General features: G+C 41.2%; 2 protein-coding genes across 2 annotated transcripts; both read left to right on the top strand.

Annotated features, from left to right (window-relative positions):
* The first annotated feature begins 1989 nt into the window (after nt 1-1989).
* LOC117818628 (NACHT, LRR and PYD domains-containing protein 12-like) lies at nt 1990-10037 on the top strand. Its single transcript, XM_034691580.1, has 11 exons — nt 1990-2066; nt 2220-2330; nt 3134-3209; nt 3359-3587; nt 4636-6463; nt 6571-6744; nt 6838-7011; nt 7103-7276; nt 7772-7939; nt 8239-8285; nt 9433-10037. Exons 1-11 carry the CDS (start codon nt 1990-1992, stop codon nt 10035-10037), a joined length of 3663 nt encoding a protein of 1220 aa, XP_034547471.1.
* A 2199-nt stretch (nt 10038-12236) lies between these two features.
* On the top strand, nt 12237-26383 carry LOC117818627 (NLR family CARD domain-containing protein 3-like). The gene is made up of 13 exons (XM_034691579.1): nt 12237-12279; nt 17243-17353; nt 18332-18442; nt 19420-19530; nt 20510-20620; nt 21294-21369; nt 21498-21723; nt 22397-24158; nt 24262-24435; nt 24529-24702; nt 25069-25236; nt 25469-25515; nt 25775-26383. The coding sequence occupies exons 1-13, from the start codon at nt 12251-12253 to the stop codon at nt 26314-26316; spliced, it is 3642 nt and encodes a 1213-aa protein (XP_034547470.1). The 5' UTR covers nt 12237-12250; the 3' UTR covers nt 26317-26383.
* The last annotated feature ends 820 nt before the right edge of the window (nt 26384-27203 follow it).

The raw sequence follows: 27203 nt of genomic DNA, 5'->3' as shown, positions 1-27203 counted from the left end.
TGTATATGAAGTAAATTATCTGTAAATATTTTTTTAATATAAAACAATAAAAGCCGTCTGATTGGACCTCTGAGCTCTGTGGCATGTTTCACCTGCTGCATGTTAGTTTAACTCAAACTGAACCTGTGTTCTGAGGAGCTGTTCAGGTTCAGACGTTGTAAAAACCTCAACAAGGTCACATTTTTTAAAGAGTTTTTCTAAAATCTTGTTGAGAACACATCATGAAACAATGTTATTTATAGTTCATCCGCAGCAAACTGTAGTTCTTTACCCAGCAGACTCATGTGACACCTGTCACATCCACCCAGGTTTTTTTTTTTAAGTTATTATTACAGGCTTTTTATGCCTTTATTTGGAGACAGAGTGTGTGTGTGGGGGGGTGTGTGTGTGGGGGGGTGGGGGTGGGGGGCAAGCAGGAAAGGGGCCACATGTTGGAATCAAACTTTGGCCGCCCCCTTGAGTACTATAGCCTCTGTACATGGGATTTAACCACAAGGTCACACCAGCGCCCCCAGTGTAAGATATCTATGCTTTATTACGACTCACTGTCCTCCATTATAACAAAATCTATTATTATAAACCAGGTCTTTCATAATCAGATTATTACTCTATGAAAACAATCAGCTGCAGCCTTTGTGTTTCCTGACAGTCTGCTGTAGCATCATGTGACTACTTCTGACACATAAAGACAGACTGCTGTGAAATCATCATTAAATGAACACACAGACAGATTTTAAAAGGTGGATGTTAAAGAATAAAACTTTGTTTCTGGTGTTTTCTTCATGTTTAATGTCAGTCTGAATTTCTTCTGTTGGTTGAAAGCTGAGGTGTCACATGAGGACAATCTCTGCAGTTTCTGATCACACACACTTTTATTTCTTCTCATAAATCATAAAATCAAACAAGTTTCCTGCAGTAAGAAATAGAGACAGGTCACAACCTGTTCTGGTGCTGGTGTTCAATCAGGTTTTTCCAGGTGTTTGATCTTCTTTTCATTTTCTCCTTATGTGACGGAGTTCAGCTCTCCGTGTTGAAGTTTTGGTAAGTGGCACTTTGAACTGTTTTAAAGACTCTTGGTTAGATTTATTAAAGTGTAAAAACAGCTGTGAGCTACAGTTTACCTCTGGGCTCCAAGCTTCTCTGACAACAGATACTATGAGACCTCCTCTGCTTAACATGGAGAGAGCTGTTCAATATCAGCATGCTAATAGTGCTAATGCAAACAGGACATTAAAACATTTAGAGAGGAGGAGAGACTCCACAACACATCCAACTTTAGTTTCAGTAGTTAAAATAACGTTTACAAGTTACAGGAGAATAAATCCACACACACTGAATCTAACAAAATCAAAACAGGTCACAGAGACACTTCCTGACGTGAGAAGTGTCTTTAAGTTGGGGGTGCTGTAGTTGGAGGTTCTATTTATTTTCATTTTGCATTTGTGCATGTAACTGAAAGGATATAGTGCATATACATTTTATTTTTATTTATATGAATGATATATTGAATGCAAGCTTCAGGTGAACTTTTTATTATAAATTCACATTAATGACTAATATATTATAAGCTACTGTAGTATGCATCAAATGCCGACTTGCAATTACTAGACATTGTTTTACAGCAAAGAGCATACAAGCAAAACCTGGTGAAACAGGCCCAAACAATGCAAATAATGAACAAAAATTATTTACCTGAACTGTCAGTGCTCCAATTAAAAAACTTCAAATGTTGCTTGGCAATCAGGGATTGATGAAATGAAATCCCTAATAAGGGCTACTTTTTAATTTTTTAATCAATGAAGAAATGTGAAATGCTCACTGTGTAAACTGTCAGTGAGGTGATGATGAAGCAGCTTCTTCTCTCTCTATGTTTCCTCCACAGCTGAAGATACAAAGTCTCTGAGACTGGATTTGACTCCAGCTGAACTCTGTCAATGTTGGTGTCGTAGAGACAGACTTCAGCTCTCCCAGCAGGGGGCGCTCTCTGCTATGGATCAGAGTGAGGACACAGAGGAGGGAGCCCCTCCCTCTGAAATCTCTCTGTGTAAGGAACATGAAGCTCTGAGGTGAGATGAGGATCTCTAACTGTTCATGACTTTTCTCCATGTCACAGCTCATCACATCACTCCTCCATCATCACTCACACTCACCGTCACATCTGCTGCTCAAATACTGAAGAACTGCTTACAGTCACTGATGATGTTGTTTGTTTGTATCAGGATGAAGAAGCAGAGACCAGAGTCTCCCGGACCCAGCTGTGTGTCCATTAAGAGTGACTGGTCTAAAGATTTTTATATTGACTTCAAAGATGAACCTCCTGCTGATAACAGGTGAGAATCAGCTGATCTCCCTCTCCTGAGAAAATAATCATGTCTCAGCCCAGAGCCTCAGAGGGTTGTAGGTCTCATCACTTTAGTACCCTACTTATAAATGTAGGCTTTCCTGTAAACAATTGATCCTGAGCAAAGACATTTTATTAGTATATAGCTTTAGGCCTCATTTTGGATCAAACTTGTGGGAGAGACAAGGCTGACAGCAGCAATTCATGCAGCCAAAAGGCAGCCTGAGTGAATACCATGAGGGCACAAGCTGGAGCTGTCACAACGTGAGAGGGGAGTAAAACAACAGCAAAACAGAGTTGGTGTGACAGCCCTTATAAACAGTTTCTGGGGGAGTCGCAGTTTTTATTATGAGTAGAAATGTCATACTGACTCCTTGGTAAGGACCAAGCCCACCTTCACCAGACCACCACAGGTCATTCTCTCTGATCCACCACCATCTTAATCTTTCAGCAGCTTCTGATGTGATCTTGATGGTTCAGAGATGTTAAGCACTGTGTCTGCTTTGCAGGGTGTTCAGCCAACAAAGACTTTATATCCAGAATCCATGAACTGTGCATCTGCTGTTTATCTCTGCCTGAGACACAGCTTTGACATCCTCTGTCAGAAGACCCTCTTTGTCTCCTTGAACTCCTCAGTCTGTTTTTCTTAAGGTCCAATCAGCTCAAACATGGTCACCAAGGGTTCTGGCCTTGTTAATGTTGGTGAAATGATGCTTTTCGATCACTCACCTCTATGCCCTGTCAGTTTGTTGCTGTGTTATTAGCTCCTAAAACTTGATGTTTTCTCTCCAGAGTTCAGCAGAGCTCAGAGGATCTCGGTGATCAGTCAGACCAGCAGCATCAAACAGACCTGGACTCAATATTTATGGTATGTTCCACACCTTTAACAAAAACAACAATAATAATTTAATGCTGAATCATCATTCTGTTTCCACCAGCTGGACTCTAAAATGAGATGAATCACATGTTGTGTTCTGACAGTTTAAACTTCATATGCAGTGTCTCTTTCTGTTCCAGCTGCTGGAGGAGAACATCATCACCTTTGTGAAGAAGGAGCTGAAGAGAGTCCAGAGGGTTCTGAGATCAGATTACCCAGCATGCTTTGAGGGTCAGAGTGAGGATGGTGAGGTTTTAGATGGTGAGGATGAAGAGCAGAGGAAGAGCAGCAGAGATGCTTTTCTGAAGATCACTCTGCACTTCCTGAGGAGAATGAAGCAGGAGGAGCTGGCCGACTGTCTGCAGAGCAGTAAGAGGAATTTAACTTATTAAACATGATAGAGTGAGGAAATAGAGGTTTATGAATATTTCTAAACTTTGTAGTTAATATGATTTATACATCTTTATCAGATCACAGGATGTTTGTCCTTCACTGATAGGAAAGAAAAGTTCTTCTGTACCACTCAACCCCTCTGGATTTACATCTGGATGTGAGATCCACTCTTTGGATCTGATATCATTATATATGTTATTTCACATTCATATCAGCTTCTACTATCATTTACAAATACTAAACTTTGGCAATGACACAACAAATGCAAAGAATGAATTCAAGATCTTCATAAAGACAATGTTATTTGAGCTATGCAGACATTTCCAGGAATTTGTTCTACCAGCAACTCACCTGTTCTATTTTATTCAGCTTTGACACTGTGCAGTGTCTCTCTTTCCTAACTATCCTCCATTCCTGTGAAACAATCTTGAGAAGATCTCCTCGATGTGATCCTCTGACAGAGGTCACTGATCTTAATGAACTGTGGTCAACTATTGTCACTTGATGGATGCTTTAAAACCAAAATGAGAAAAGTATTTGAACAAGAACAGAGCATTACATTTACAGAGGAAGGATTTAAATGTCCCACACAAGCTCTCTCTGTGCTCAATCTGGACTCACTTTCTAAAGTTAGGTGGTCTTAAATGTTTCCCTGAATAGAGGTCAAGTGTAACAGATGCAATATACTGTATCTTTATGCAACTTACGTCACATGTTCTGTTCGTTCTCAAAGTTATCAAACCTCTGGAAGAACTACAACTGTACTTTAGGACCATGACCCACAGATGTTTTTTTTTTTTTCTTAAACTGGAAAAAAGAGAGACGAGCTGAGAGGTGGTTCAGAGAAGTTCTTTGACAAATGGCAACCCTTTGTAACACATTTCAACTAATTTGAGAAATTATTATGATTTTCATGAACATAAAAGTAAATATTTGTAGAACATGCACTAATTGATACAGAAATTAATTCAGTAAATATTTTGTACCACCCACTCATGGTTTTGTACGTTGCTCTCATATTTAGGATCTTATGACGCAGTGTGCCAACGTAAACTGAAGTCTAGCCTGAAGGAGAAGTTCCAGTGTGTGTTTGAGGGGATCGCTAAAGCAGGAAACCCAACCCTTCTGAACCAGATCTACACAGAGCTCTACATCACAGAGGGAGAGACTGGAGAGGTCAATGATGAACATGAGGTCAGACAGATTGAAGCAGCATCCAGGACACCACACAGAGCAGAAACAACCATCAGACCAGAAGACATCTTTAAAGGCTCACCTGGAAGAGATGAACCAATCAGAACAGTGCTGACAAAGGGAGTGGCTGGCATCGGGAAAACTGTCTTAACACAGAAGTTCACTCTGGACTGGGCTGAAGACAAAACCAACCAGGACATCCAGTTCACATTTCCCTTCACTTTCAGAGAGCTGAATGTGCTGAGAGAGAGAACGTTCAGCTTGGTGGAACTTGTTCATCACTTCTTTACTGAAACCAGAGAAGCAGGACTCTGCAGGTTTGAAGAGTTCCAGGTAGTGTTCATCTTTGACGGTCTGGATGAGTGTAGACTTCCTCTGGACTTCCACAACAATCAGATCCTGACTGATGTCACAAAGTCCACTTCAGTGGATCGTCTGCTGACAAACCTCATCAGGGGGAACCTGCTCCCCTCTGCTCGCCTCTGGATAACCACACGACCTGCAGCAGCCAATCAGATCCCTCCATGGTGTGTTGACATGGTGACAGAGGTCAGAGGGTTCAGTGACCCTCAGAAGGAGGAGTACTTCAGGAAGAGGCTCAGAGACCAGGAACAGGCCAGCAGAATCATCTCCCACATCAAGACATCCCGAAGCCTCCACATCATGTGCCACATCCCGGTCTTCTGCTGGATCACTGCTACAGTTCTGGAGGATGTGCTGAAGACCAGAGAGGGAGGAGAGCTGCCCAGAACCCTGACTGAGATGTACATCCACTTCCTGGTGGTTCAGACCAAACGGAAGAGCATCAAGTACGATGGAGGAGCTGAGACTGATCCTCACTGGAGTCCAGAGAGCAGGAAGATGATTGAGTCTCTGGGAAAACTGGCCTTTGAGCAGCTGCAGAAAGGAAACCTGATCTTCTATGAGTCCGACCTGACAGAGTGTGGCATCGAGATCAGAGCAGCCTCAGTGTACTCAGGAGTGTTCACACAGATCTTCAGAGAGGAGAGAGGACTGTACCAGGACAAGGTGTTCTGCTTCATCCATCTGAGCGTTCAGGAGTTTCTGGCTGCTCTTCATGTCCATCTGACCTTCACCAAGTCAGGACTCAACCTGATGTCAGAAGAAGAAACAACGTCCCTGATGTCAGAAGAAGAACAAACAACCTCCATGATGTCTGGAACAAGAGAAAACAAAGCGAGACGTCTCTATCAGAGTGCTGTGGACCAGGCCTTACAGAGCCCAAATGGACACCTGGACTTGTTTCTCCGCTTCCTCCTCGGCCTTTTACTAAAGACCAATCAGAATCACTTACGAGGTCTGCAGACGCAACCCAGAAGTAGCTCTAAGACTAAAACAGAAACAGTCGAGTACATCAAGAAGAAGATCAGTGAGAATCTGTCTGCAGAGAGAAGCATCAACCTGTTCCACTGTCTGAATGAACTGAATGATCAATCTCTAGAGGAGGAGATCCAATACTTCATGAGATCAGGACATCTCTCCACAAATAAACTGTCTCCTGCTCAGTGGTCGGCTCTGGTCTTCATCTTACTGTCATCAGAGAAAGATCTGGACGTGTTTGACCTGAAGAAATACTCTGCTTCAGAGAAGGCTCTTCTGAGGCTGCTGCCAGTGATCAAAGCCTCAAATAAAGCTCTGTATGTACACACAAAACTATGAATTATAAACCATGTTTTTCTTCACTCAGAAGAACACACTTCTCTTCATAATGACTTTCTTTTGTGTACCCCTCACTGTTCTTCAGGTTAAGTTCCTGTAGAGTCTCTGAAAGAAGCTGTGAATCTCTGTCCTCAGTCCTCAGCTCACAGTCATCTAGTCTGAGAGAGCTGGACCTGAGCAACAACGACCTGCAGGATTCAGGAGTCAAGCTGCTGTGTGAGGGACTGAAGAGTCCTCACTGTAGACTGGAAACTCTCAGGTTAGTACAAAACTGTGTGAAAATGATTACCATCTGACATAATACTATTTTATAAAGCAGTTATTAACTTTCCGTTTTATGATCCCCCTTCAGGATGAGTTCCTGTAACCTCTCAGAGAGAAGCTGTGGAGCTCTGTCCTCAGTCCTCAGCTCACAGTCTTCTAGTCTGAGAGAGCTGGACCTGAGCAACAATGACCTGCAGGATTCAGGACTCAAGCTGCTGTGTGAGGGACTGAAGAGTCCTCACTGTAGACTGGAAACTTTCAGGTTAGTACAAAACTGTGAAAAGGACAACCCTCTATTATGATATTATTTTATCATCCAGTTATTAACTTTACGTTCTATTATTTCCCTTCAGGATGAGTTTCTGTAACCTCTTAAAGAGAAGCTGTGAAGCTCTGTCCTCAGTCCTCAGCTCACTGTCCTCTAGTCTGAGAGAGCTGGACCTGAGCAACAATGACCTGCAGGATTCAGGAGTCAAACTGTTGTGTGAGGGACTGAAGAGTCCTCACTGTAGACTGGAAACTCTCAGGTTGGTTTGCAGCTGATTGAAATGATGACCACACAGGCATGTATTTCTTTTACCCATCCATTCATTTTTATGACGTAGATATATGTACTCTGTTGTGAGACAGTCCTTCAGTTATGTTTACCTGGACTTGAGGCAGCAACTCACTCTAACCTGACAGAATCAGTCCATCATTTTCAGGTTGAGAACTTTGTCTTCAGAATTAGAGCTGGCCATCTCCCCTGAACGTTTCATACTCTTTCCCAATGATCACCACATGTCCTAGAGAATTTACAGGGGGTATGTGACCTGCTGTGTTTGCCCTCTTTGTCCTCGTCCTCTATCACAAAGAACCAATCGTCTCTTTGACTGAGACACAAACTGTTTCTTCTGTATTTAACACCACTTGATCAGTAAGAAAGAAAGGTAATATGTAGTTTTAACTGTGAGAGTGTGTGTGTGCATGTGTGTGTGCGTGCGTGCGTGCGTGTGTGTGTGTGTGTGTGTGTGTGTGTGTAGCTTGTCAGGCTGTCAGATCAAAGAGGAGGGTTGTGCTTCACTGGCCTCAGCTGTTAGCTTCTCTCGTCTGAGAGACCTGGACCTGAGCTACAATCATCCAGGAGAACCTGGAGAGGCGCTGCTGACTGCTCAACTGGAGGATCCACGCTGCAGGCTACAGACACTGAGGTACAGACAGACACACAGCCAGACAGACAGACAGACACACACACACACACACACACACACACACACACACACACACACACACACACACACACACACACACACACACACACACACACACACACACACACACACACACAGACAGACAGACAGACAGACAGACAGACAGACAGACTGCTTGTTTGTATATTTTTCTTCCACCCTCTCCCTGATAGCATCTAGTGAGATGTAGTATTTATATCACCATGAAAACATTTATCAGAAAGAGGGTCTGTAAAAACTGCTTCTGTTTCTTCCTCCAGGTTGGACCATGGTGGACCACACAGACTCAGAGCTGGTCTGAAGAAATGTGAGTGTGTTTAAGTTTGATTCGTTCAAACACAGCCGCACAAAGACAAGTTTAAATCAGGATCTAGTTTGTTTTTGTTTGTGAATTTAAAGATTGTAGAATTAAGATGATTTAAAATCTACAAACTGTACGAAGAAATCCAACAAAAATAAAAGATTCATTTTGTATTTTATTTTTATTTTTAAAATTACCTCAGTTTAGAATTATAGTTCTGAACTTTCAACTTAATGGCTACATTTACATGAGCCTTTTCATTCCTCTTTAATTCAAAATAAAAATTAAATCCTCTATAAAAAGATTAAATATAGCCATGTAAACACCTAATTCCAAATGAAAATGACCATTCGAAATTAAACTTAAATCCAAAGTAAGTGGCTGGTTTCTTTTGATTTTAAATCCGAATTGAATAATTCCGCGATCATGTATACGTTCATTCCGCTTTAAATTAATTCTGGTCATTCTGCGCATGCTCGTTCCATGGTCCTGTCGCGATGCCGCACATATTCTGCGCTGGCGGGCACATATTCCAGGATGGCTGCCCAAAGCAAGCGTTTGACTCGAGCCAAGACTATTTACTGACTATTCCTTGCCAACCCTAACCTGGATTATTAATTTCAAATACTGTTTATTATCATATATCATATCATCAACATCATATCATGTCATATTATATTATTATTGTGTACTACAACTGATCATGGTACTATTATATAATACTTTTTACTATTCTCTTCATCTTCATACAGTCTTATTATATACCCATATTTAATTATTATATTGCTTAATCTGTCATAACCAAACCATAATCACACCATGTCAACCTGTCACTACTGAATCATTTTTAATAGTCCCTGTAATTACTACTATTAACACCATTTGTAACATTTTTATATATTTTACATTTTTATTATTTCTTTATTTGTGTTGTTTTTTTTCTTTGTTTTTTTTTACTTCATTAAACTTATTCTCAATTGTACTTATGTCCCGGTTGCTGCAACAACCGAATATCCTAGGGATCAATAAAGTGATATCTTATCGTATTACATTATTCAGAGCTGAATATGAAGTGTAAGGTTGATTGTCTCTCAGTGACTGTCAGTAAACAGAAGATAACCTGCAGCTGTGTTTGTCTGGTTCTCTCCATCAGACGCCTGTGAGCTGGAACTGGACACAAACACTGTGAACATAAAACTCACACTGTCTGACACCAAAAGGAAGGTGACATGGGTGAAGAAGCCTCAGTCATATCCTGATCATCCAGACAGATTTGACCCCTGGCCTCAGGTGCTGTGTATGACTGGTTTGACTGGTCGCTGTTACTGGGAGGTCGAGTGGAGAGGAGAGGTTTCTGTATCAGTGACTTACAGAGGAATCATCAGGAAAGGAAGAAATGCTAGATTTTTGTTTGGAGAAAATGATCACTCCTGGGCACTACGCTGCTCTGATTATAAAGGTTACTCTGTCTGGCACAATAACAAAGTAACAAACATCTCCTCCTCCTCTGTCTCTCACAGAGTAGCAGTGTATGTGGACCATTCTGCTGGCACTCTGTCTTTCTACAGAGTCTCCTATGGCACACTGATCCACCTCCACACCTTCAACACCACATTCACTGAACCTCTGTATCCTGGGTTTGGGCTTGGGCCTGGGATTGGGTTTACGCTCTGGTCTGGTTTCTCGTTGTCTTGGTGTTCTCTGTTGTTTAAAGAAACACTGTTCACTGAAGATCAGCTGAATGTGTTCACTCTGTGAAGCAGATCAGTCTCAAACTATTGAATCAGTCTGATTTAATTTATTTGACTCCAAACATTTATCACATAAACAGAATGCTCAGTGATTTTTAAAAACATCTTTAAAAAATAACTATTTGTTCATTTCTATTTAATTTATATTTTGAATAATATCACATATTGTATTAAAGTCTCGACTCTATATCGAAGGGAAATATTCTATTTCTGCTGTCTTCAGTTGATTTTTAACACCTTCATTAGATTCAGGTGTTCAACAGCTGGTTTATCTAGACCGGGGCCCGCTCCTCTTCATCACACCACTGTCTTACTGAACATACTGTATCTGTTTCTTCTTTATATCACTCTATACATTGCTCATTACTCAGCAGCTTAAAGCTTGATTGTAGCTCTGGTTAGATGATGAACTGTGTTTGATTATTGTATTGCAACGCCCTGTATGCAGGGTTATCTAAACAATCTGTAGGAAGGCTTCAGCTCATTCAGAACACAGCAGCCAGAATCCTGACACATAAGAAAATTTGAACATATCACTCGGTTTTCAAAACACTTCGTTGGCTCCCCGTTAAATACAGAATCACTTTCAAAATCCTATTATTAGTCCATACAGCACTCAATGGTTTAGTTCTACAGTACATTTCTGACTTGCTCACAGTCTATAACCCGACCCAGACCATTAGGTCATCAGGTGGAAGACTTTTAAGTGTACCCAGAGTCAGATCAAAGTCTTGTGAAGGGACCTTTAGTTACTGTGGTCCTTCTCTCTGGGATAAACTGCCTGCTGACCTGAGGTCCATCACTACTGTCAGTACCATAAAAAAACTCAAAACTTAATGATTTTCCAGAGCGTATGAATAATATGATGAGTGATGTGACTGGCTGCATGTGCGGCAACACTAGCTTTTGGTTTGATTGCTGTGTGATGTATGCTGAGTGTTTTTATGTTTTTATTTTTTGTCTTTGTTTGTATCCTCAATGTAAATCACTTGTCATGAAATGTGCTTAATGAATAAAATTGCTATAAAGTCAAAACATTTGCATTTTTGTGTTATCATTCCTAGCAGATGCAGAAAATAACAGCATCTGTGTGACGTCCTCTTCCTGTCACTTTTCTGTTGGTATTTTCTTTTCATTCAACCACTCCTGTTCCTCTTCTGAAGCCCAAACCGTGTAGCAGTTTGTGTTTGCTTTCTTTAACTGGGTAGACATCACTCACATACTTAGAGAAAAAGGACGTTTCTATGAATGTCATAACCCGGCTCGTGAGCCAAGACAAAAGACAGGAGGAGACAGGAGTGATATAAATGTTATTCAATATAAAATAAGTGAAATGAACTGAATAATAAGAATGGATATGAGGTGTGTGAAGTCAGCAGTGTCAGTAGTGTGTGTGTGTGGGTGTGTGAACATGTTGAAGTGAGAGATGTTGAGGAGTGCACTAACAGGGTATCTGACTCAAACACAGCGGTGCAGACACTGGTCTGACAGCAGAGAGAGGTCGAGGCTGCAGGAAGCCTGCTTTGATATCAGGTGTGGAGCAACGGGCCCAGGTGCTCCAGATCCCAGAGGATGATACCAATCAGGTCTACTGTGACCTGGAAGAAACATAACAGCTACTAGAACAACTCTAAACACATAAACCCAAAGCAGAGTCTAACACACAAGCCTTCAAAATAAGAGATGGAATGTGGAGTCATTTTTAGGAACAAGGATACACTACAACTTATTGTCCTCCATTATAAAATAAGATCTATTATTACTATAAACTAGGGCTTTCATAATCAGATTCTTAATCTATGGAAACAAACAGCCTTTGTGTTTCCTGACAGTCTGCTGGAGCATCATGTGACTGCTTTCATTCCCTCTGACAGATTAATGTATGAAACTTGAGCTCAGTAGCTCTCTGACACATAAAAACAGACTGCTGTGAAATCATCATTGAATGATCACACAGACAGTTAGTGTTAAAAAGGTGGATGTTACAGAATAAAACATTGTTTCTGGTGTTTTCTTCATGTTTAATGTCAGTCTGAATTTCTTGTGTTGGTTGAAAGCTGAGGTGTCACATGAGGACAATCTCTGCAGCTTGTGATCACACACTTTTATTTCTTCTCATAAACTCTACAATAAAAGAATGAGGGAGTGACCTTTGAAACCCTGTTGCAGTGGTGGTAAAGAGACATATTGGAGTTTGTCCCTTCATTTTCTCCTGATGTGATGCCGTTCAGCTCTCTGTTGAAGTTTTGGTAAGTGACACTTTTAACTTTTTCAAAGGCTGTAGGTTACATTTAATGAAGTTTAAAAACAGCTGTAAAAATGTAAAATGAGCTACTCTGAGAACAGAAACTGTGAGATTTCCTCTCTTTAAATAAGCATGCTAACAGTGCTGGTGCTAAAAACATTCTTTAGGGCTGTCGTGAGAGAAGATGAGGCCGAACATCAAACATCTAACTAGTTATTAAAATAAATGCTGAGAGTTCAAACTGAGTAAATGTCTGCCTGTGATTGAAGCAGAGATTAGAGAGCACACAGGGTTTGTTTCTTTCAGCTTTTCACAACTTTTCAAATATTTTGTTGCCACCGTCCAAACTTTATTAATGTGCTTTTGACATCAAATTCAAAATGTGAAGATCATTTTCCACTACGTTTAAATTTGTAAGTTTCAATGTTTTGTAAAGTTATCACACTTTGTGTCTGTTTTTGGATGTGGGGTTGTAGAACTTTTATCAGCTACGTGTACTTTCAATAGTGAAATGTAATCCTTAAATGTTTGATGAAAGGGTGGGGCAGTTCCTTGTTTGATATCTGATGGTAATCTGAAGGTTTTTATCACTTCATGATGTCCAATAAGATCAAAGTATTTTTATTATTCAAATGTTATTGATCCTTTGATAACAAAGTCTGACGTTTCAGCAGAACACAGACAAAATCTAGTTCAGAGTATAAGTAAGGATGTTAGAGGTCAATAAAAACAAAATGAGAAAAAAAAATATTAAAACAAAAACTGTACATGTTTGATTTAGTCCAAACTGGAGCTTATGCAGATTAAATACACACAGGACACCACCAGTTTCAGTACTTTAGATGTAACTCTAGTACCAGTGCTGAACTGGTTCAGAAAGGTCTTCTTATCCTGATGGTGTTGAGGTCCTCCTGCAGGTGTGATGTTTATAACCAGTGAGCACTAAACAGGATTTCAAAATTGATATCTTGTTATCAACAGAGTGAAATCAGGTTTGAATGTCAAAGTCCTCTTGGAATCCATTTCCAACCGTCTAAGTTAAAGCTATAAAAAACTTGTTTTACGATTAAACAATATTTAATAAAAGGATGACGAGAATGATGATTGTAGCAGATTTTCTCCAAAAATTGTTTTACAGCATAGATTCACTTTTACACATTTCACTTTCATACAAACTCATACATACAGAGATTAATGGATCTCTGGATCTCTGTTTTTTTTAATGTAATCTGGCTCTGCTCGAAATGTTTTCCTTGGTGACTGAGATGCACTGTTGTAAAACAATAATTTGAGATGTCACAAGATGTCTGTTAATGTGTGAGGAATCTTGTGACAGAACCCAGTGAGCATTTTCCGTTGAAATTAGTTGTAATAACGTCCAAAGAGTTCAAATTGAATGTTTTTTCAACATCTATTTGCAGAACATAATTCAACTGCTTCAACCATATTTCAGCTTTTGTCAAGATTCATCACACATTCACACACACACACACACACACACACACACACACACACACACACACACACACACACACACACACACACACACACACACACACACACACAAACACTAACAGTGATGTGCGCCACTGCCGGATGTGCAGCAGATGTTGCTGTGCTGCACTTTATGAGGCTTAAACTGATGGTGTGAGCATACCCGCATTTCTTCTACCCATGCAAGGAGTTGATGCCACTATCACAAGTGTTTGCTTAGCACCTACTGCAGTGTGTATTGTGCACATATGGTACATATATTTACTATTGTTATCTTGAATATTATCTAATATTTTCTGAGTAAGTGATGTCAAAATGTGCTCTCTCCCACTTTGGAGAGGGAGACTGTGCCCACAGATTATTAATACAAGTATTGTGTGTATTTGATTCTTTGTAGAACACTTATTTATGCTTTCCTTCACCAAACCAAGCTTTTAGAGAAGCAGCTAACATTCACAGGATTTTTTATCGGCCAAACTTTTTTTTTCTCATCTCTTTAGTCTATATCAGAGGTGTCCAAACTTTTTTCAAAGAGGGCCACATTTGATGTTGTCAGAATACCTCAGGGCCAGTGGCTCCTACCGAGACTTAGGAATCATAAAAGTTATATATGAAATATCTCTTTAATGACAATTATTTTAAACATTCTCTCAATAAATCAGTAACTAGGTAGTCCTCAGTTCTCCACAAGCCATGTACACATGAGCAAACGTCATCTTCTTCTGGAGGAAAATGGTCGGGCGATGTGGGAAAAATATTGTCTCATTATTTTCCTATGGCAGGATCATGATCTGGATTTCATCACATTTCTTTTTCCTGTTGTTTTTTAGACTTTTCTGACCAGCAGACAACATTTTTAGAAGTAAATAATTATTTTCCTGAGTTCTGAACAATTTTTATGCACCAAATTTGACCTTTTTAGTACAATTTCATAATTTTGATCTTGTCTGGTGTTCTCTTTTGTGTCTTCTGAACTTTTAGTGTTTATCAAGAACATTTTCACATCATGATGAAAACATTAATTTGAAAACCTGTCAGCTTTAAGAGTTCTTGTGTTTCTTCTTTATTGCCGTCTTCCAGAATTCCCAGAGCTTTGGCTTTAGACAGGCAGTCCATATGAAGCTTTTTAAGACATTTCTGGATTGACTTTAGTTTTGTTTGTGCGCTTGAAAGAAACTGCAAATGTACAGATGATTCAGAATGTGATTCATTTCTAATGCTATTAATTAATGCTATAAATAACACATTTTAAGATGGAAGCTCGGGGCCATAAATAAATGGACCTTGGGCCGCGATTGGCCCCCGGGCCGTACTTTGGACACCCCTGGTCTATATGGTGTCTGCCTGTCCTGCTTTGGTCTCAGATTGCGAATTAGCATGCAGTGAAAGAGAATGGTTTTACAAACAAGTAGATTTTATTTTGTACGGAGCTGGCAGAGCGGACACTAAAAAAAAGACCCTCTGCGCATGTAAATCAAAAATAGCTTGAAAAGAACTTGATTAGTCAACAACGTAAATGACATTTTAACATAAATGTTTGACAAAGTATTTTGCATAGAGGGTAAAAAAACCTTTAACTTTTCAACCAGTTTTTAACTTATTTTCAACAGAGAAATGATCACTGTGCAGAGTGTCAGTGAGGTGATGATGAAGCAGCTTCTTCTCTCTGTGTTTCCTCCACAGCTGAAGATACAAAGGGCCCGATCTACTAAAGGTTTGCATGTATAAAAACATGTGCAAACTTGATAGTGCGCGCAAAGCAGATGTACTAATCGGGTGCACAGAGGATTGCGTCTTTCAAATGAGCAAAATAGCACTTGCTATCCATTTAGTGCGTTTGCCTTCATGAATATGCAAAATACATGCAGATTATCAAAACGCACAAAATACAAGGAGGAGGAGATGCAAATGTAATCATTTAGCACATGCAATTTGATTTATCAAACCTGAAGCAGATAGCGGGCTGAGTTTTTGCGTCTACATTTAGCACGTTTGAAAGGCAGGTGCAAACTGGCACAGCGTTACGCACACATGGCTGCGGTCACTGTTAAGCTCATCATCACATTGCTTTACAACATGCCTGCAACAGCGGGGCTTACAAGCATTACTGCAGTTTTTACACACAGTTATGTCATTTTGAAGTCAATCAAACGGACATGAAGTCTAACAAACCAAGAGAACAAAAATAATAATAATAATGATAAAACAACACAAATTCAAAGCAGTTCAGCACCACGGATAGCGACCGCATCATTCTGACACCCACTTTAACTGTTTCAACTAATGAGAGCACAGTAGGTCACTGTATCAACAGATATAAAGTTTAGTCAAATTGGCACAGCGGCCCAAATGCTCACATACAAACAAAAAAATCAACATGAAGTACTCGGCCTACTCACTACTGTTTGGACGAGCCTTAAGCTCCGCGGACTTGTTCACAATGCACTGTATGTCAATTTTCTTTGCTCTGTCATTCTCAATAGATAACATGACATGTCCACTCAGTCTCTCCTGTCCCACCGTGCTCAACAAGAGGTTTTTAGTTAGTTTTAACTTGGAGAATGAGCGCTCAGAAGGTGCAACGGTGACGGGAGGAGTACATAATAAAAGCATGGGCAGGGCGGTGCAAACCTTACAGAATGCATAAGTTGCTGCTGGGTGGTTGACACTCATTGACAATGAGCATTTTTGCCGGATCCACAACAGACTTTTGCTTTGGTATCTGGTCCCTGAAAGAGGTCCCTGAAAAATGTTCACCCAAAAGTTGCTCTCTGCGTCAGTGAGGCAACTGTCTTCATCAAAGTGATGCCTAACTTGTCTGGCCCTGGTTGTTTCAAAACTGCGATTGATTGATGTCTCTCCAGGAGTTCACCGATATGTTTATTTCCCTCCTCCACAAAGATCTCCAACTCCATGGCTTCAAACTTCATTTATCGTTTAAGGCCACTCTGCTCTCTCAAACTCTCCATGGGGACAGCCGATGGCACACGCAAAATCCTCGTAAAATAGGGCGGTCCGCACCACTTTTGCACTCATTATCATTTGTGCACGCAGTCTTAGTAGATCACCCGCAACACGCCCAGAAATAACGTGCAAAATTATTATTTGCACACGCAAATTAGCGCTCGTTATTTGGGATTATAGTAGATTAGGCCCAAAGTCTCTGAGACTGGATGTGACTCCAGCTGAACTCCGCCGCTGTTGTTGTTGTAGAGTTCAGCTCTCCCAGCAGGGGGCGCTCTGCTATGGATCAGAGTGAGGACACAGAGGGGGGAGCACCTCCCTCTAAAATCTTTGCATGAGGAACATGAAGCTCTGAGGTGAGATGAGGATCTCTAACTGTCCATGACTCTTCTCCGTGTCACAGCTCATCACATCACTCCTCCATCATCACTCACACTCACCGTCACATCTGCTGCTCAAATACTGAGGAACTGCTAACAGTCACTAATAATGCTGTTTGTGTGTATCAGGGTGGAGAAGCAGAGAGCAGAGTCTCCTGGACCCAGCTGTGAGTCCGTGAAGGGTGCCTTCTCTAAAGATGACATCAATGACTTCAAAGATGGACCTCCTGCTGATAAAAGGTGAGAATTAGAAACTAAAGTTTATGATCTCCCTCTCCTGAGAAAATACTTGTGTCTCAGCCCAGAGCTTCAGAGTGTTGTAGGTCTCACCATTTGATTGTTTCAGCAGTGACATCACAGAGTTCACCTGTTCAACAGTCACCTGACAAAGAGTTCAGAGATTAGGAACAACATGATAAACCATATCAGAGTGTTTGTGTCTGTGAAAACATCACAGCAGTGATCAGAGCAGCAGCTGACTTCAGAGATGGATCTTCATGAACTGAGGTCATGATGTTGAAGGATCTCAGATTAACAAACAGAGTCAACAAATGAAAGAATTGTGAACTTGATCTGAACAACATCCTGAATATATCAGTGTAGATCTGGACCTTATGAACTGCATCAAGTAAAAGTAAAGGGACATTTAAAGTTATTTCTGTTCTGTTTGGTTAGTTTTCTGTGATGAGCTCAACTTTAATAACTTCTTTTAGTTTCTGCCAAGATTTAACTGTCAGGACTTGTAAGACTCAGGCTACCAGGTATGAGGTCATCTACAACCTTTAATCCAGAGATCTTGGCCTCATGTTGCCAATACACTGCTGAGCATCTAGAGACTGCATTCAAATCTCTTGAATGGCTTCTGAGACAGAAAGATTGTTGTGCCTTTCAGGGCAAAACAGAGTTAAACACTGCTGTGTAGGTCCTGGATTCTCTAACATGTCTTTTGAGCAGTTAAGTTCATATTTTATTATGTAAAAGCTTGTCATTGAAAATCCCAATAAAATGGTCTGGCCTGAATGAGGTCTCATTTAAATTTATCCCCATAGTTATGTGAGTTTGACATTCTTTGTGTGTAGTGTTTTGAACAGACACAAGTGTCTACTGTATTTTGGGTTAGTAACTGTTAATGAAAGACATAGGAAGTGTGCAGTCTGTAGAGCTCTCTCCTTGAGATTCTCTAGTTGCGTTCATTAATCAGCTCTTTGCTTGTTTCAGGATGCAGGAGCAGAGACCAGAGTCTCCTGGACCCAGCTGTGTGTCCCTGAAGAGTAACTTTTCTAAAGATGACTATATTGACTTCAAAGATGGACCTCCTGCTGATAAAAGGTGAGAATTAGAAGCTAAAGTTTATGATCTCCCTCTCCTGAGAAAATACTCGTGTCTCAGCCCAGAGCTTCAGAGTGTTGTAGGTCTCACCATTTGATTGTTTCAGCAGTGACATCACAGAGTTCACCTGTTCAACAGTCACCTGACAAAGCGTTCAGAGATTAGGAACAACATGATAAACCATATCAGAGTGTTTGTGTCTGTGAAAACATCACAGCAGTGATCAGAGCAGCAGCTGACTTCAGAGATGGATCTTCATGAACTGAGGTCATGATGTTGAAGGATCTCAGATTAACAAACAGAGTCAACAAATGAATAAAGTGTGAACTTGATCTGAACAACATCCTGAATATATCAGTGTAGATCTGGACCTTATGAACTGCATCAAGTAAAAGTAAATTTACATTTAAAGTAATTTCTGTTCTGTTTGGTTAGTTTTCTGTGATGAGCTCAACTTTAATAACTTCTGTTAGTTTGTGCCAAGATTTAACTGTCAGGACTTGTAAGACTCAGGCTACCAGGTATGAGGTCATCTACAACCAATAGTCCAGAGATCTTGGCCTCATGTTGCCAATACACTGCTGAGCACCTAGAGACTGCATTCAAATCTCTTGAATGGTTTCTGAGACAGAAAGATTGTTGTGCCTTTCAGGGCAAAACAGAGTTAAACACTGCTGTGTAGGTCCTGGATTCTCTAACATGTCTTTTGAGCAGATAAGTTCATATTTTATTATGAAAAGCCTGTCATTAAAACTCCCAATAAAGTAGTCTGGCCTGCATGAGGTCTCATTTAAATTTATCCCCATCGTTATGTGAGTTTGACATTCTTTGTGTGTAGTGTTTTGAACAGACACAAGTGTCTACTGTATTTTGGGTTAGTAACTGTTAATGAAAGACATAGGAAGTGTGAAGTCTGTAGAGCTCTCTCCTTGAGATTCTCTAGTTGCATTTATTAATCAGCTCTTTGCTTGTTTCAGGATGCAGGAGCAGAGACCAGAGTCTCCTGGACCCAGCTGTGTGTCCCTGAAGAGTAACTTTTCTAAAGATGACTATATTGACTTCAAAGGTGGACCTCCTGCTGATAAAAGGTGAGAATTAGAAGCTAAAGTTTATGATCTCCCTCTCCTGAGAAAATACTCGTGTCTCAGCCCAGAGCTTCAGAGTGTTGTAAGTCTCACCATTTGATTGTTTCAGCATTGACATCACAGAGTTCACCTGTTCAACAGTCACCTGACAAAGAGTTCAGAGATTAGGAACAACATGATAAACCATGTCAGAGTGTTTGTGTCTGTGAAAACATCACAGCAGTGATCAGAGCAGCAGCTGACTTCAGAGATGGATCTTCATGAACTGAGGTCATCATGTTGAAGGATCTCAGATTAACAAACAGAGTCAACAAATGAAGGAATTGTGAACTTGATCTGAACAACATCCTGAATATATTAGTGTAGATCTGGACCTTATGAACTGCATCAAGTAAAAGTAAATTTACATTTAAAGTCATTTCTGTTCTGTTTGGTTAGTTTTCTGTGATGAGCTCAACTTTAATAACTTCTGTTAGTTTGTGCCAAGATTTAACTGTCAGGACTTGTAAGACTCAGGCTACCAGGTATGAGGTCATCTACAACCAATAGTCCAGAGATCTTGGCCTCATGTTGCCAATACACTGCTGAGCACCTAGAGACTGCATTCAAATCTCTTGAATGGTTTCTGAGACAGAAAGATTGTTGTGCCTTTCAGGGCAAAACAGAGTTAAACACTGCTGTGTAGGTCCTGGATTCTCTAACATGTCTTTTGAGCAGATAAGTTCATATTTTATTATGAAAAGCTTGTCATTAAAACTCCCAATAAAGTAGTCTGGCCTGCATGAGGTCTCATATAAATTTATCCCCATAGTTATGTGAGTTTGACATTCTTTGTGTGTAGTGTTTTGAACAGACACAAGTGTCTACTGTATTTTGGGTTAGTAACTGTTAATGAAAGACATAGGAAGTGTGAAGTCTGTAGAGCTCTCTTTTCTTGAGATTCTCTAGTTGCATTTATTAATCAGCTCTTTGCTTGTTTCAGGATGCAGGAGCAGAGACCAGAGTCTCCTGGACCCAGCTGTGTGTCCCTGAAGAGTAACTTTTCTAAAGATGACTATATTGACTTCAAAGGTGGACCTCCTGCTGATAAAAGGTGAGAATTAGAAACTTAAGTTTATGATCTCCCTCTCCTGAGAAAATACTTGTGTCTCAGCCCAGAGCTTCAGAGTGTTGTAGGTCTCACAATTTGATTGTTTCAGCAGTGACATCACAGAGTTCACCTGTTCAACAGTCACCTGCAGTCAAAGCTCTTGAATGGTTTCTGAGACGAAGTGAGTGAAGTGAGACTTATTATGGTATCCCCATTTTTTGGGGGAAATAGATTTTGTATCCAACCGTGTTGCTCATTGAGCAAGGGGATACTTCCCAGAGTTGCTTCTTCAGAGTGCACCTGCCACAGAGGACAGGAACTCCTTCACTTCTTCAAAGACAAAATTACACAGATCTTCAAAGAACTCTGAGCTGTTTTGGCCACTCTGCTAGCCCACAGCTTGAGCCTCCTTATAGTAGCTTCTATCTTATTGTGGACCCTAAAATCTTTTTCCTCTGATGGAAAGATTGAGTCTGTTCAGGTAGCGGAAAATTTCAGCAAGATAGAGAGGGAACAGGCTGCAGACACAGTGGAGCTCTGTAAGTGCATGCGCAGTTGGAAGTTGCGCCTCAGTTTGGATTCCAGCTGTCAGCAGGAATTCATTTGTCATTTTCACAAGTTTTTGAACAAACTACTCTGTGTCGCTGACTACTAAAACTTGATGTTTTTTTTCCAGAGTTCAACAGAGCTCAGAGGATCTCAGTGATCACCCAGACCAGCAGCATCAAACAGACATGGACTCCAAATTTTTGGTATGTTCAACATGTTTTTATGATAAACCTCAATAACTAAGGAATTAAAGCTTGATCATCATTCACATGATTTACATGTTGTGTTCTGACAGTTTAAGCTTCAATTGCAGTGTTATTTTCTGTTCCAGCTGCTGGAGGAGGACTTCATCACCTTTGTGAAGAAGGAGCTGAAGAGAGTCCAGAGGGTTCTGAGTTCAGATTACCCAGCATGCTTTGAGGGTCAGAGTGAGGATGAGGAGGTTTTAGATGGTGAGGATGAAGAGCAGAGGAGGAGCAGAGATGCTTTTCTGAAGATCACTCTGCACCTTCTGAGAAAAAGGAAGCAGGATGAGCTGGTTGACTGTCTGCAGCGCAGTAAGAGGAATTTAACTTATTAAACATGATAGAGTGAGGAAATAGAGGTTTATGAATATTTCTAAACTTTGTAGTTAATATGATTCATACATCTTTATCAGATCACAGGATGTTTGTCCTTCACTGATGGCAAAGAAAAGTTCTTCTGTACCGCACAACCCCTCTGGATTTACATCTGGATGTTAGATCTACTCTTTGGATCTGATATCATTATATATGTCATTTTAAATTCATATCAGCTTCTATTATCACGTACAAATGTTAGCTTTTGGCAATGACACAACAAAGGAGAAGAATCCAACATATGAAGAGTTAATGTTTAAAACTGTCCCCTTACTTGAATATTTAGTGGCTCTCAGGAACATCATGTATTCACCTCTAAACAGATATTTTAGATTTTAATTGCATCTTAGCCGGATGCCATATTTCTCCATTGGAAATCCGATCATACCCCCTCTGACTCTCAGTGGCTTCAAGATGTCTGTTTTTACTTAAACTGGGAACAAGAGGGACGAGCTGAGAGGTAGTTCAGAGGAGTTCTTTGAAAAATGGCAACCCTTTATAACACATTTCAACTCATTGGAGAAATTATTATTATTATGATACAGAAATTAATTCAGTAAATACTCTTACACCACCCACTCATGGCTTTATATGTTGCTTTCATATTCAGGATCTTATGCTGCAGTGTGCCAAAACCAACTGAAGTCTAACCTGAAGGAGAAGTTCCAGTGTGTGTTTGAGGGGATCGCTAAAGCAGGACACCAAACCCTTCTGAATCAGATCTACACAGAGCTCTACATCACAGAGGGAGAGACTGGAGAGGTCAATGATGAACATGAGGTCAGACAGATTGAAGCAGCATCCAGGACACCACACAGAGCAGAAACAACCATCAGACCAGAAGACATCTTTAAAGGCTCACCTGGAAGAGATGAACCAATCAGAACAGTGCTGACAAAGGGAGTGGCTGGCATCGGGAAAACCTTCTTAACACAGAAGTTCACTCTGGACTGGGCTGAAGACAAAACTAACCAGGACATCCAGTTCACATTTCCCTTCACTTTCAGAGAGCTGAATGTGCTGAGAGAGAGAAAGTTCAGCTTGGTGGAACTTGTTCATTACTTCTTCACTGAAACCAGAGAAGCAGGACTCTGCAGGTTTGAAGAGTTCCAGGTAGTGTTCATCTTTGACGGTCTGGATGAGTGTAGACTTCCTCTGGACTTCAATAGAAGTGAGATCCTGACTGATGTCATGAAGTCCACTTCAGTGGATGTGCTGCTGACAAACCTCATCAGGGGGAAACTGCTCCCCTCTGCTCGCCTCTGGATAACCACTCGACCTGCAGCAGCCAATCAGATCCCTCCATGGTGTGTTGACATGGTGACAGAGGTCAGAGGGTTCACTGACCCACAGAGGGAGGAGTACTTCAGGAAGAGATTCAGAAACCAGGAGCAGGCCAGCAGAATTATCTCCCACATCAAGACATCACGGAGTCTCCAGATCATGTGCCACATCCCGGTCTTCTGCTGGATCACTGCTACAGTTCTGGAGGATGTGCTGAAGACCAGAAATGGGGGAGAGCTACCCAGGACCCTGACTGAGATGTACATCCACTTCCTGGTGGTTCAGACCAAACGGAAGAGCATCAAGTATGATGGAGGAGCTGAGACTGATCAACCCTGGAGTCCAGAGAGCAGGGAGATGATCGAGTCTCTGGGAAAACTGGCTTTTGAGCAGCTGCAGAAAGGAAACCTGATCTTCTATGAGTCAGACCTGACAGAGTGTGGCATCGAGATCAGAGCAGCCTCAATGTACTCAGGAGTGCTCACACAGATCTTTATAGAGCAGAGAGGACTGTACCAGGACAAGGTGTTCTGCTTCATCCATCTGAGCGTTCAGGAGTTTCTGGCTGCTCTTCATGTCCATCTGACCTTCACCAAGTCTGGACTCAATCTGATGTCTGGAACAGGAGAGGCTCGTCTCTATCAGAGTGCTGTGGACCAGGCCTTACAGAGTCCAAATGGACACCTGGACTTGTTCCTCCGCTTCCTCCTCGGCCTTTCACTAGAGACCAATCAGACTCTCCTTAGAGGTCTTCTGACACAGACAGGAAGTAGCTCTAAGACTAAAACAGAAACAGTCGAGTACATCAAGAAGAAGATCAGTGAGGATCTGTCTGCAGAGAGAAGCATCAACCTATTCCACTGTCTGAATGAACTGAATGATCAATCTCTAGTGGAGGAGATCCAACAGTCCCTGAGATCAGGACGTCTCTCCACAGATCTACTTTCTCCTGCTCAGTGGTCGGCTCTGGTCTTCATCTTATTGTCATCAGAGAAAGATCTGGACGTGTTTGACCTGAAGAAATACTCTGCTTCATTGAAGGCTCTTCTGAGGCTGCTGCCAGTAATCAAAGCCTCAAATAAAGCTCTGTATGTACACACACAACTATAAATTATAAACCATCTTTTTTCTTCACTCAGAAGAAAACTCTTTAATATGGCTTTCTTTTTTGTACCCCTCACTGTTCTTCAGGTTAAGTTCATGTAACCTCTCAAAGGGAAGCTGTACAGCTCTGTCCTCAGTCCTCAGCTCACAGTCCTCTAGTCTGAGAGAGCTGGACCTGAGCAACAACGACCTGCAGGATCCAGGAGTGGAGCTACTGTGTGAGGGACTGAGGAGTCCTCACTGTAGACTGGAAACTCTCAGGTTAGTACAAAACTGTGTAAAAAGGACAACCCTCTACCATGACATTATTTTATCAACCAGTTATTCACTTTATATTTTATGATCCCCCTTCAGGCTGAGTTTCTGTAACCTCTCAGAGAGAAGCTGTGAAGCTCTGTCCTCAGTCCTCAGCTCACAGTCCTCTAGTCTGAGAGAGCTGGACCTGAGCAACAACGACCTGCAGGATTCAGGAGTCAAAGTGCTCTGTGAGGGACTTACGACTCAACTATTCAATCTGGAAACTCTCAGGTATGTTTACCTGGACTTGAGGAAGCGACTCACTCTAACCTGACAGAATCAGTCCATCATTTTCAGGTTGAGTACTTCAGAATTAGAGCTGGTCATCTCCCCTGAACTTTGCATTACCTTCTCCAATGATCACGGCATGTCCTCGAGAATTTACAGGAAGTATGTGACCTGCTGTGTTTGCCCTCTTTGTCCTCGTTCTCTACCACAAAGAACCAATCTTCTCTTTGATTGAGACACAAACTGTTTCTTCTGTATTTAAAAGCACTTGATCAGTAAGAAAGCAAGGCAATACGTAGCTTTAACTGTTAGTGTGTATGTGTGTGCGTGTGTGTGTGTGTGTGTGTGTGTGTGTGTGTGTGTGTGTAGCTTGTCAGGCTGTCTGATCACGGAAGAGGGCTGTGCTTCTCTGGCCTCAGCTCTTAGCTCCTCTTGTCTGAGAGAGCTGGACCTGAGCTACAATCATCCAGGAGAACCAGGAGAGACGCTGCTGACTGCTCGACTGAAGGATCCACAGTGCAGACTGCAGAAACTGAGGTACAGACAGACAGACAGACAGACAGACAGACACACAGACACACACACACACACACACACACACACACACACACACACACACACACACACACACACACACACAGACAGACAGACAGACAGACTGCTTGTGTGTGTATTTTACTGATAGCATAGTGAGATGTAGTATTTATATCAACATAAAACATTTATCAGAAGGAGGGTCTGTAAAAGCTGCTTCTGTTTCTTCCTCCAGGTTGGACCATGGTGGACCGCACAGACTCAGAGCTGGTCTTAAGAAATGTGAGTGTGATTAAGTTTGATTCGTTTAAACACAGCCGCACAAAGATGAGTTTCAATCAGGATCTAGTTTGTTTTTGTTTGTGAATTTAAAGATTTTAGAATTAAGATGATTTAAAATCAACAAACTGTATGCAGAAGTCCAACAAAAATAAAAGATACATTTTGTTTGGGTTCATTATTTTTTAAATAACGTCAGTTTAAAATTATAGTTGTAACAGAAGATAACCTGCAGCTGTGTTTGTCTCGTTCTCTCCATCAGACGCCTGTGAGCTGGAACTGAACAGAAACACAGTGAACAGAAACCTCAAACTGTCTGACAACAACAGAGAGCTGACACATGTGGACGAGCCTCAGTCATATCGTGATCATCCAGACAGATTTGACCCCTGCCCTCAGGTGCTGTGTATGACTGGTCTGACTGGTCGCTGTTACTGGGAGGTTGAGTGGAGAGGACTTGTTGCTGTATCAGTGACTTACAGAGGAACCAACAGGAAAGAAGAAAGTACTGGATTTTCGTTTGGAGAAAATGATCACTCCTGGGCACTGCTCTGCTCTGATGTTAACGGTTATTCTGTCTCTCACAATAACAAAGTAACAAACATCTCCTCCTCCCCTGCCTCTCACAGAGTAGGAGTGTATGTGGACCATCCTGCTGGCACTCTGTCCTTCTACAGCATCTCCTGTGACACACTGATCCACCTCCACACCTTCAACACCATGTTCACTGAACCTCTGTATCCTGGGTTTGGGCTTGGGATTAGGCTCTGGTCTGGTTCCTCGTTGTCTCGGTGTTCTCTGTAGGTCAGAGAAACACTGCTGACTGAAGATCAGCTGACTCTGTCCTCTCTGTGAAGCAGATCAGTCTCAAACTATTGAATCAGTCTGATTTCATCTATTTGACTCTAAACTTTTATCACATGAACAGAGAATGCTCAGTGATTTGTAACATCTTTAAAAAAATAACATTTGTTTGTTTGTATTTTGTTTATATTTTCAATGATGCCGTCACATATATCAATGTAATCTCTGCTCTTTATACGTAGATGGAGAGTATTTCACTGTTTCTGTCTTCCGTTGATTTTTAACACCTTCATTAGATTCAGGTGTTCATCAGCTGGTCTATCTAGGGCTTCACACCTGTCCACCACCTTTCGACCGGGGCCAGCTCGTCTTCATCACACCACTACCTTACTGTACAGACTGTATTTGTTTCTTCTTTATATCACTCTAAACCTTGCTCATTACTCAGCACTTTAAAGCTTAATTGTAGCTCTGGTTAGATGATAAACTGTGTTTTATTATTGTATTGCAATGCTCTGTATGCAGGGCTGTCTAAACAATCCGTAGGAAGGCTTCAGTGCAGCAGCCAGAATCCTGACACACACAAGAAAAGTCAAACATATCACCCAGGTTCTCATAACACATCATGGCTCCCCGTTAAATACAGAATCAATTTCAAAATCTTATTATTAGTCCATAAAGCACTCAATGGTTCAGTTCTACAGTACATTTCTGACTTGCTCACAGTCTATAACCTGACCCCGACCCTTAGGTCATCAGGTGGAAGACTTTTAAGTGTAGCCAGAGTCAGATCAAAGTCTAGTGAAGGGGCCTTTAGTTACTGTGGTCCTTCTCTCTGGGATAAACTGCCTGCTGACCTTTGGTCCATCACAGCTGTCAGTACTATA

The sequence above is a fragment of the Notolabrus celidotus genome, chromosome 9 (assembly GCF_009762535.1).
Source record: "Notolabrus celidotus isolate fNotCel1 chromosome 9, fNotCel1.pri, whole genome shotgun sequence".
In the NCBI taxonomy this organism is placed as follows: domain Eukaryota; kingdom Metazoa; phylum Chordata; class Actinopteri; order Labriformes; family Labridae; genus Notolabrus; species Notolabrus celidotus.
This window is presented reverse-complemented; position numbering and strand designations above follow the sequence as displayed.